The following is a 12038-nucleotide window of genomic DNA, read 5'->3' as shown; positions in this document are numbered from 1 at the left end:
GTAAGGTATTGGGTGTTGCTAACTGTAAAGAGGATGCTGCTGATTTACAAAAGGATTTAGATCATTTAGTGAGTTGGGTAAATCAATGTCAGATGGGTTTTATTTATAATAAATGCAAGATAATGCATGTGGGATATCATAATTTAAATTATAAGTTTAATTTGGATGGGAATAATCTTAACAGTGTCATGAAAGAAAGGAATCTTGGTGTAATAGTCGATCGGTCTCGTAAGCCATCCAAGCAGTGTGGTGCTGCTAGTGGTGAGACCAATTGGATTTTAGGTTGTATCTACAGAAATCTTGAATACAAGCCTAAAGATGTTACAATTTCATTGTATAGGTTACTAGTTAGGCCACATTTAGAGTATTATGTTCAGTCTTGGGCTTCTTACCTCAGGAAGGACATTGAATTGCTAGAAAAGATTCAGAGGAGGCTTACTAGAATGATGCCTGGGATGGAGAGTTTATTATACGAGGAGAGGTTAAGATCTCTGTCCTTGCCAAAATTTATATTTGTGTCCCCTAGTCCTACTATTTTTGCTATAAAGTATGAAAAAAGATGATGCATCAACTCTATCAATTCCCTTTACAATCTTAAACATCTCAACACATATCCCCTCTAACAATTTCTTTATGAACTTTTAAATTTAGTAAAAGTCAATCAAAGTGAGGCAATTACCAAAAGAGATATAAACAACCCCAATGACAGAAATGCAACAGCTGAAAACTGATTTAAAATGGTCAAAAGGAGTCTTTTCAACAGCAAGGTATGCATGAAGCCAGGGGAATTCATAAGAAAGATGTATTAGAGATAAAGGCTAAGGAAAAAAAAATAATTTCATTCTTGAAGTACTTGAATGTGCAATGCAATGAAAACTGGATTTTAGTAGTTTAAGTATGAAGGAAGAAAAATGGATGAGAGAAACCAGGAATAATAATAAATCACAATGCAAATATACTTGAACCAAGACCCGCCAGACAGGTTTAGTGAGGAATCCTGGGATGATATAGTAATATCAATGGAAACTAAGTAAATCTGATAAATACTTGTACTAATGATGCTTTCTTACAATCTTTAACATAAAAATTAAAGGACAAGCAACCTATTGAACCATCTAGGCTATCCCTTCCACTAAAATTAAAAAATAAACGACAAAAAAATCACTTTCAAAGCCAACTCGTATCATTCAAATGTTTATCATTATCAAGCCTTCCTTTAAAAAAAGGGAAAGAGCAGCTTTATAATGAAAGTGTGTTACATTCCTTTTGAAGTTCAGGATATCAAAAACAATAGTATACATCTATGTTTATAAAATATAAACTCATATTTCTTATACTTATGGAATTACAACAGTTACAATTTAGTCTATCAAAACTGCTTTGTTCCTAAGCGACACTTTTAAACTTAATTTGTTCTGCAGTTAGTTTTTCTGGCGATCACCTCTGTCTTGTTCTAGTTTAAAGCTTTCCTTAAAGCTGAGTTCAAAGCCCTTGCAAACCAACCCCTACCCTCTTTGAACATAAACCATCCATTCCAAAAAGCTCACTTTTTCCATAGAAATAATCCAAACAGCCAATCTGCTTGTCCTTACACATTAACCTAAGCTTATCATTCAGCCCTACAGTAAGTTCATCCCACAAAAGTATCCTTGATACAATTATGTTGTGGCCTTTTTCTTTAAATGCTTTTATAAACCTCGTGTACTTGTTAATTAGTTCTTATGTGGAAGAATGTCAAAAACTTTAAAAGTAACAATTTTAAGGCTCTGTATTAATAAGAGCAAAGTGATGCATTTAATACTGAAATTCAGAAATTTTGTTGATAAAAAATCATTGATATTGCAGAAAAATTTTAATTCACTTGTGTATATTTTTAAATACTTTAAAATATTGAGTTCAGTTTTAGCCCCTCTGCTGTATAATGCAGAAGGTGACTAGCATGATTCATGGCTTAGGAAATTTCTTCTACAAGATAAAAAAAAAAAAATCTTAACTACATGTAAATGTTTTTATTCTATTTATTTCACAAAAGTTAAAAGATGCTTAATATGGTCAGAAACTGATAGATCTAGGCAGGTTTTTTTTTTGCAATTTTTTCGGGACTTTCAGGGCCAAAATGTTTCTCAGTTCTTTTTTTTTGAAAATCATGTTGTGTTTATTAAGAAATTTGTAGTTTTTTCACAAAGTTTCAGTTTTTGGGAAATTTTTAAGTCTTTGGAAAAAGTTTTGAAAGAAATCTCAAACACCCAGCTTTGAAACAGTGCAAAAATTAGCTTTTTCAAATGATTTTTTTTTTACAAATCAAAGGAAACAATTTGCTCTGCTTCTATTTTAAAATTTATTTCAAATACATTTTCATAACTTTAACTTCAAATATTATGAAACAACACATGAATCTTAAGATCAGTTATCACTTTTTGAGCTACCAGAATCACTGCCAGTAGGAACATCTTCCAAAAGCATGTCAAAATCATCATCCGAGTCTTCCAGATTCCCACTTGTTTCACAAGACATAACTTCAGTAGAGACTGCTTCATTTGAAATGGGGGTTCATTCCAGAGAAAAAAATCCAAGGGGAGCCAATAAAATTGTTACAAATGTTCAAAATTCAGCTAATACAAGATCAATACATAAATTAGGGTAATTCATTTAGGCTTGTCCCAAAGTTAATGATCAGGAACACATGATGAATCTAGGTTGAATGGGCGGCAACTGCCTATTGTAGAAACACACATGTAGAGGACGATTTTTCGAAAGACTTCTGCCTTTTGTCAGCGTGTGATTGGTGTTGTCTGTCTTTATAGTATTCTGGTGGATTGTGGAGAGCAAGTTATGATTGGTTGGTTTATCCATGTTTCTGACTAGTGGAGAGACTTCCTGTAGATTCAACCAATGGTAACCACAGGTTACTCACCTCTAATCTGGAATCTCTGTTTAGTGAAAGTTTTATTGTGTTAATATAAAATGATTCCTTAATTTTTCTTGTCTTCCAAAATTTATCATAACACGCTCTCCACGATCCATCAGAATACTATAAAGACAAACAACACCATAAACACACTGACCTGAAGAAGACAGAAGACTTTCAAAATGTCGTCCTTTACATGTGTTTCTACAACCAGCAGTTGTTGTCCATTCAACTTAGTTTCATCATGAATACTGTGCCTAAACAATCTGTCAGGATCACATTTACATGGAAAAACATGTTTTCAACGAAACCTGAAAATTTTGAATGATGGCCCTGGAACAAATTCACACTTGAATTTTTTGTTTAAATTTTTGTTAGTTTTTTTTTGCCAAATAAAAAGCCTGCTAGGCCACAAGCACCTGGATTGACAAAGTATACTTCCCCATTGTTGACAGCCACCCTACAAATACTAAAAATTATTTTATCATAGTCCTTTACACTTGTGTTTCTACAACAGGAAGTTGTTGTCCATTCAACTTAATTTCACCATGAATACTTTGCCTAAACAATCTATCAGGAACATATTAGGTGGGAAAACATGTTTTCAACAAAACGTGAAAAATTTGCATGTCTGTTCTGAAAAAATTCTCACTTTTTTTTTTTGGCTTAAAATTTTTGTCATTTTATCTTGTCAAAAAAAAAAAACCTGCTAGGCCACTAGTACACTTCCCCATTGTTGACAGCCGCCCTACATCTACAAATACTAAAAATTACTTTATCAATAAAAGTTATGATTTAAATACTAAAATCTCGTAAAGCCAATTGGCCAAACATTTGGGCTATTCATAAACAAATTTAGAGGTTTGTGAAAAAAAACCAACAACAACTGCAGTTTATACGAGTTCCATTTTATTATTACCCCAATAAGTAAAAACTTTGGCCCAGTACTTCTAACCATGCTGCCAACAACACAGGATCGTTGACCCAGACTCAATGGTGAGAACTTAACTAGCTGGGACATATGCTAACAATTGTTTTGGCAACAAATCAAACAGGGTGAAGCTGCAGTTTTTATACTCCATTTCCTAATACTTAACTTGGGTATGACATGCAGCTCAAATGAGGATTGAAAAACTGGCAAGTACAACAATTTTGTTAATTACAATTATAGTAACCTTCTATATTTAGAAATTTGTAATATAAACAATTGAAATGCATGTACCATGAGTATACTGATTCTTGACAGTAAGAATCTCCAATATTCCTTCTGAATTGTGTACTAGCAATTTTTTCAAGTGCCTTTTAAGTTTTACTAGCAAAACTAAAAGACTAGCTGGCAACTTACTAGAGTTAATTTCAAGCCCTGTAGTATAACAGTTCTCCTAACTGTACAAAAAAAATTTTAATTGCATATTATATCTCATGGCATTAAGGAATGGTAAGATAAAAAAACACTCAAATTAAAAATGTAAAAATTTCTGAAATACTTAATATTATTAACATACAAATATTACACAATGTCATGGAAGTGTGTACCATATTTGATATGTATATATATATATAAACTCACACAAAAAAGTGAATTTGAACATGCACAAAATTTTTGCACTTTAAACCATTTCATCGATGCAGTACCAGTAACAGCAACTTTTCGTGAAATCTGTAACTTCAAATGGCAAGACAAAATCCCAAACACTGATCTGCATAGATGCTTTATCATTGGTATGGAAAGTCTGACCATTAAAGCACAGTTCATATAAGTGGGGCATTTGATTCATATAAATGACCTACAAATCCCTAAAGCTCTGCAGTATGGCCAGCTGAAAACTGGTAAAAGGCTATGCCAGAAGCCTCAAAGAAGTTACAAGGATATGCTTAAAGATCATATTAAAGTATGTGGAAGGAGTTGGTTTCAGACCACACAGTGGTAAGCAGCATCCAATGAAGATTTCACAATATTAAACAACCAACATATCTTTAATGTTGAAATAAAGCACCAGAAAAAAAACGTGTTTGCTCTACTACCACTGCCAATGAACTCTTACACCTGCAACATTTGTGGCAAGGCCTGCCGTGCCTGAATCAGACTAATCTCCCGTATGAGACATCACAGGTCTGTTGTTGAGGGATTGTACATTGTTCTGATGGGAGTCTCTATCATACACGCTCACACATATATCAAAACTAGCCAGTGATAGCAGTTAATTTCACACAATTCTTTACATTTTGAGTTATGTATATTAAAAGCAAGGTCTTTGTTTTAAACTTATTTTAACATTTATATTTATATATATCTTGGAGTGGACTAACAGTAACATAAGTTACAGAAAATTAATAAGTTATTTTTCAACACAGAACTAAAACTCCTAACAATAACATCTTCTTTCAGTCATGAAATTGAAAGTTGATATTTTGAGTTTAAACATAATGTAATATTAATTGTCATTATTAAAAAGATCGCTTAGCAGTACTTATCACTCAAATTTTAAATTTAGTTTACCAGAGTAAATATGTACTTAAGAGCTATATATCAAAAAATACAAGACCCAAGAAAAATTATTTATGTTAGACAAAACATTTAAAAAGTTAAAGTGGTGTAATTTAATCTACAAATACTAACAGTAGTACCAAGCTATAAGTATAATACAAGAATATATCACTTTATCATTTTTTAATAATGATAGGTTTCAGAGATGAACAGTGAATATAATTATAACTGAAGTCAAGATCTTATCTAATCCAATTTATAAAATTAAAAGTTTATAGAGACGGCTTAAAATAGAAGTTGAATAGGCAATGAAGACACTAGGTTTTTCATAGAATCTTTAATGTTGCCCTTCATGGCCTATTACACATGCATATTCTGTATTCAACTTTAGTATCCTACCTAAATTAATAGTTTCTCAAAATTTGCAAAGTTGTTGAAATTTAATAATCTCCGAATTTACTTACTCAATAAATAGCCTAAACTTCACCTTTATAACTTGTATTTACGCAAGCGCAGAACAAATACATTACATATCATTTAAGGCTAAAAGAAGCGGGAAAATTGCACATGGAGGGGTATTAATATAAAATTGTGAATGAAATAAGAAGCGATACTTTGAAGAAATTCCTTTCTATAAATAATTATATGGGTAATTTTTCTACAAGAAATAATTAATGGACCACAACTGTTTATCATTTGTAAAAATAAGTTTTCACACCCAACGTCATAGATCACGTGACATTCATTATTTCAATGCTATGTAGGCTGTAGCTGAGCGTATATTTATTCTCTGCCCATTCTTTCTTTTTGCGGTTTGTGTAATAAGAAGTTTTTGTTGCAAGAATTTTTGATGATGGTCACCTCAGAGGTAACTTATTTTATTATCAAACGTACTACGTTTTTCACATAATGTTATAATTCTTATTAAATCTACGTCGTTTTTGTTAACTAAATAATTATAGCTATTTTATGTAATAATAATTTACATGTGTCGTAGTATTAGGCCTAACCTGTGGTGTAACGTTAATAATACTAATATAGGCCTAGAGTACTACTACTACTACTACTAGTAGTACTACGTTAAGTTGCAAGCTTTAATTTTTTCCCAGCAACGATTACATTGCGATTGAACACAACCATTGACAATATAAAAATTATAATGCTAAGGCCCAAGCTAGACCTTTCCGTTTTTTCTTTGTTTTATCTTTCAGTTTCAGTGAAAGTTTCGCCACATGAATCGGGATGTTTGTTACACTTACACTTTTTTAAATTTTAGAATCGGATTAATGAAAGGTTTCAATTCTTGAGTAAACTAAGAAATTAAACGTATATAATAATAGTAGTTTATATTTTGATGCTAATTTATTGACATACATTGATAGTTAAGCTGTAAATTTAAATTTTGAATATATTACAAGTTATAACTGTAAAACATTATATGTGCACGACATTTGACGTGCACAAAAGTCAAGCCCGTATATAATGGGTTAAACTTAAAGAAACAAAGAAATTTTTTAATTTCTGTATATGTAAAACTAACAAATGATCTACTTACCTCATTTTGTGTGACCAAAACTTGGCAAAAGACATATCCTAGTGTTCAGGGGCTGAAAAAAGAAAATTTAAACCAATAAATAATTGTTAGATACTTAGTGCTTTTTTTTTCTGCAGAGTGACATGGATCCGGAACAGTACTGCAAGCTTTTTATTGGAGGGCTTGATTACAGAACTACAGAAGATTCTCTCAAGGAACACTTTGAAAATTGGGGTGAAATTGTGGACTGTGTTGTAGTAAGAGATCCAAACACTAGAAAGTCCCGTGGTTTTGGTTTCATTACATACAAGAAAGCATATATGGTGGATGATGCTCAGGCTGCTCGACCTCACAAAGTGAATGGTAGAGTAGTTGAGCCAAAGCGAGCAGTTCCCAGAGAGGTATTCTTACTGTTGTTTTAAATATAGATAATATAAAAAATCTGTGGTTTGAAGCAATGTGGGAAAATATCCATAAACTGCTATAATTCAACTTAAATATTCAAGAGTACAAACAAAAATTCCCACATGTACTAATTTTTTACTGGCTAGGCCATCGTGAAAAGCTGTTCTTTAGTTAAGGTGCTGCAATTTATATTAACTTCCATGACTTTTTGCACGTGCACAAAATTTTTTTGTTGAATAACTTTGTGCAGGTGGCTTATATTTACACCAAACGAGGCTCCTAATTGTAAGTTAAAAAGATTTATCAGTATACCAAATTTGGTAAAAACTTATAAATGTTAAGTATGATTTTCTATCAAATAGTTTTTGTGCTTTTGGTGTGGGAAAAAAAATTAGGAAGAAACTCAGTCAAAATTGGAGATGTTATAACTCTGGTATTTCATAATGGAGTGCCTTGAAATTTGATATGTGAAGTAACAGCCCAGTAGAGAACCTCCACTGAAAATACATGTTAGTTTGGATTACCACAGTCTGAAATACAGAAGGTGGAAAATTGGTAAACTATTACTCCTGTATTACCAACACCCGTAAGCAGACAAAAATAACTACCAGTGATTTACTTGTTCATTAAGCAGATTCCACGTTGTAACTGTAACGTGAATGAAATATTGATGTTCAAATTTTACTGGTATCAAATGTTGGTGCAAAAAAAAAAACATTAGATTTTGGCACAGCAAAAGTAAATAAAAATTGTATAATGTTCTTTTGGTGAGGCCCAGAGCAGAAGTAATCCCCAGTAAGAATTGTTAAGAATATTATCCTTGATAATGGCATGCAATTTTTTATTAGAGGAAAAACTTTCTTTTTTCATATTTGTAAATGTTAAGAGTACATTAAGACAAAATTCTTCAACTATAATTTCATACTTTTTGAAGGGTCAGATTGTTTTACTTGCATATTTGTGTTACATTGTAACTTGTATATTCTTATCAGCCTTAGTGTTTTGATGGGTATTAATTATTAACATGTGAATTTTTAGGGTGAACAATGTGGAAATCAGATTATGTTAAGAATAAAACTCAACAGTTATGAAATAACAAACATCACATATCTTTTAAAGTTATAATATACTTCTAAGCCAGAAGTAACTTTTTTTAGACTTTATGTAATTTGTTGCATAATTATAGATTATACAATGGCACTGATAAGTTTTGTTGGTTTGTTGTCTGAATTCCTGGAAAGTCATTCTTGTTCAGTAGGCCTTGTATTATGTATCATCCTGAGTGGCTAAAATAATTATACTTGTTCTTTGAAAGTTGATACTTGTGGGAAAATGTTCTAATATCTGTGAGATTTTTCTTTGTTTTACTCTTAAGTTGTGGTTGTTTTAACTTAATGATCAAACAATACAGTGTATAATAAGGAGCACTTAAGGGAGACAGAACTGATTTTTGTTCAGAGAACTGTTACGGCAAACTATTTTTTACATGTGGTCAAGATTCGAAAGGTAACTTTTATCATACCACATTCACTTGAAAATTCCCCCTAAAGAAATGAATTACACACTACTTGTCCATTACATGTAAAAATTGAAGGGTAAAAGGTACACGTAATTATTTTTTGTATATGATTATGTTCCAAAACTGCATTATTAAAGTATGCTATAAATTATGTTTTGTATAGGATAGTGGGAAACCAGAGGCTCAGGCAACAGTAAAGAAACTTTTTATTGGAGGACTAAAAGATGATGTTGAAGAGGAAGACCTCAGCAATCATTTTAAAGAATATGGCAACATTGTCAGTGTTAATATTGTTACAGAAAGGGCAACAGGAAAGAAACGTGGGTTTGCTTTTGTTGAATTTGATGACTATGATGCTGTGGATAAGATTGTGTGTAAGTATAATTAACTAACTGTACATATAGTGTACTAATTGCTACCTTCTTGTCTGAACTTCTCACAACCAAGATTTCATTCACAACTTTCTTCTGTATTATCTACATCATGATACTTTTTCTTTTTAAACAAAGCATTTGACAGTTTAGTCTTATCTGTGATTTGGTCATATGGTTAGCATAAACGCATACAGTTTATTTTTTCATGGCATACTTTGATGTATTTTGTGCGTCAGCATAGAACATAACTATAACTGTTAATGACCTCTGATTAAGTAGCGAATAAAAGGTAAAGAAAAATCATAGGGTTGTAATGAAGGGTAGATTTTGAAGGTTCAAAATTGTATAATTTACTAATTATATCATCATAACTACTAGTTTGTATTTGATTGAAATCCCCTTTTAATTTACAGATAACTATATAACTGAAATAAACATTCACACATTGTTTAAAAATGATATATAGAACAGTTTTAATATTTTTTATATAAGTTTAAAAAAAATGCATGCTTACATACACAAAATTGACGCTACGTGCAATACTCGTAGCAATACATAATAAGCTTGCACTGTAAGAGCACCATATTGTAGCCAGTTAAAAGAACTGATGCTTATTTAAGTGAAACAAACCTTTAACAATCACTGTTCCAAGCAAGTTAACAGTCGGTCTTTGTAATATAAAACTGTTGAATAATTAAATGTATATAATAAGATATAATAATAATTATTAGTGTTATCATATATTTCATGTTTCATACTACCATAACCCTTCTCTTTTATCTTGTACATTAGGGTTTTGTTACATTTTATTTGATCGATGTGGGTTTGACTTTCTTGTCTATATCTTAGTACAGCAAAAAGCTTTGAGATAGTGTACGTTATGGAATAGCCACATCTACAGTGTGTGTAATTTGTACTAATCTTGGAATATCACATAGAGGTAGAAAATCTAAATTGGGCAACTTGTAGCAAGCAAATCTCGCATGGTATAGAAGTGAAGAATGAGAATTAAATAAATATATAATTTTGAAAATAAAAAAAAAAATCAAAACTTGTATATTGTAAAAAATTTGATTTAACTATGTTTTGATGTCAAATTTATTGATCTACATTGAAGATAAAGTAGTTTAAGGAATTTTGTATGTAACAAAAAAGGTCATAATGTCCTTACTTTTACCTACTCGTATCTAGAAGTTAAACTTGGTAAATTTGTGTTTGTAAGTAACAAATTTCTTATCCAGGCAGTATAGTAGTAACTAACAAGCATTAAGGTATATATTGTTTGTGGTTATTCTTTTTCCAAGTGCTAAAGTTATATTTTAGGGGAAAACAAAATGCTATATTACTGGTCAGCATATTAGGTCTTGCCTATAATGTTTACTAAATGCTGGGCCAAAATATACTTGTGTAGCATGATAGAAGGCAAAAGTTGGAAAGGTTCAAATATCTAGTTTGAAGAACCAACTGATATGGTAGGAAGTTAAGTTAATTATGAGTTAGTTTTCTTAGAGCAGTGGTTTCCAAATGTTTTTTTACTGGTGACACCTTAATTGACTTACCTTGAATTTTGGATACCCTTGCTGCCACATGTTTTTATGTTACTAATTATTCTTCATGTGAAACCCTTGCGACACCCCTAGCAACTTGCTATGATACAGTTTGGAAAACACTGGCTTAAGTATATATGAATAATAAATGAAAGCCTGAATAAATTGCAGAACATGCTGTCCATCTGGTTGTGTGCAAATAGAATCATTTCATGATAGATGATAGTTATCGTTAGAATATTGTCATTTATATCCATTAGTCACTGATGACTTATTTGCAATATAGCATGGCCAGTGCATCTTAAATTCTAAACAGTGTTTATTACATAAGAATAAATTGAAATATATATCAAACAATTGAGAAATGTAGTACTGAGACTTCAGAAATGATAGAAAAATTGTTTTAAAATTAGTTTTTTAGTGGTGTGTACAAAGTATTAGTGCAGCAGGTTGAAGTGGTTAGTAATTGTTTTGCTGTTAGGTACAAAATGTTTTCAACATCATGTGGTTTTGTTGCACTTTGTTTGTCTGTATATAAATTACCTTGTTGTTACTTTGTTTATTTTGAATTTTTATTATCAATCTTAGTGAAAAAGCACCACATTCTTAAAGGAAAAAAAACTGAAGTTAAAAAAGCTCTATCCAAACAAGAACTGGAAACTGCCAGAATGAAAGGTTTGGGCAACTTTGGATCAAGAGAAGGAGGAAGAAATGCTCCTTCATATTCAGGAGCAAGAGGTAATCATTGTTAAAATGATTATACCAGTATTTTGTATACTTGGATTATTATAAAATGTAAACAGAAAAGAAACTTAACATTTAGGAACTTGAAATACTTTCTGTTCCTGTTGTATGTCATCACAAAGTTTTTCTATTTTGTGATACGAGTGTGGCATAACTTATTTGGTGATTCTATAATCCAGCACATTTGGCAGATACTGTTTCTTTGAATTATTTGTTTCAAAATCTTTCAGATTAGACTTATTTTTACCATAGTATTTCTTGCACTTGTGTATTTATTGTTTTGTTTCTGGTAATCCTAATTGATTGTATTGTCATTGGTTTCAACTTACAGTTGCAGCCTTTGCCTAGAATGGTTCCATGTTTGTGGTAAAATAAACTTGGAAATGCACCAGTTTTAAGTTTTCACCAAATATGATGTTAAGTAAAAAAAAAAAAAAAACCTTGGACCATTTGCAGGCTAATCACAGTTTTGAACATTGGACTATTTTAAACACAAACCAATTAAAAACATTCTCTGAC

At 31.3% G+C, this 12038-nt stretch overlaps 2 protein-coding genes across 8 annotated transcripts in view; one reads left to right on the top strand and one right to left on the bottom strand.

Moving 5' to 3' along the window:
* Positions 1-5964, bottom strand: part of LOC106458688 (chromobox protein homolog 1-like) — a 23977-nt gene extending 18013 nt beyond the window's left edge. For 2 of the 6 annotated variants that reach the window (XM_022384955.1, XM_013918221.2), the window contains exon 1: positions 5861-5964. The gene's annotated coding sequence lies outside the window, so the exon portion shown is untranslated. Of the gene's footprint in view, positions 1-5795 lie in introns of all 6 variants that reach the window. The other 4 variants (XM_022384956.1, XM_013918222.2, XM_013918223.2 and 1 more) reach the window with 3 other exon arrangements.
* Positions 5965-6117: 153 nt separating this feature from the next.
* Positions 6118-12038, top strand: part of LOC106458687 (heterogeneous nuclear ribonucleoprotein 87F-like) — a 10411-nt gene continuing 4490 nt past the window's right edge. For both annotated transcript variants that reach the window (XM_013918220.2, XM_013918219.2), the window contains exons 1-4: positions 6118-6264; positions 7068-7331; positions 9018-9228; positions 11364-11513. In XM_013918220.2, the coding sequence (XP_013773674.1) occupies positions 6247-6264; positions 7068-7331; positions 9018-9228; positions 11364-11513 (643 nt within the window). In that variant the 5' untranslated portion in view covers positions 6118-6246. The remainder of the gene's footprint in view (positions 6265-7067; positions 7332-9017; positions 9229-11363; positions 11514-12038) is intronic.

The sequence above is a fragment of the Limulus polyphemus genome, unplaced genomic scaffold, assembly GCF_000517525.1.
Source record: "Limulus polyphemus unplaced genomic scaffold, Limulus_polyphemus-2.1.2 Scaffold501, whole genome shotgun sequence".
In the NCBI taxonomy this organism is placed as follows: domain Eukaryota; kingdom Metazoa; phylum Arthropoda; class Merostomata; order Xiphosura; family Limulidae; genus Limulus; species Limulus polyphemus.
Note: the sequence above shows the minus strand (reverse complement) of the source record. Positions and strands in the feature narration are given on the sequence as shown.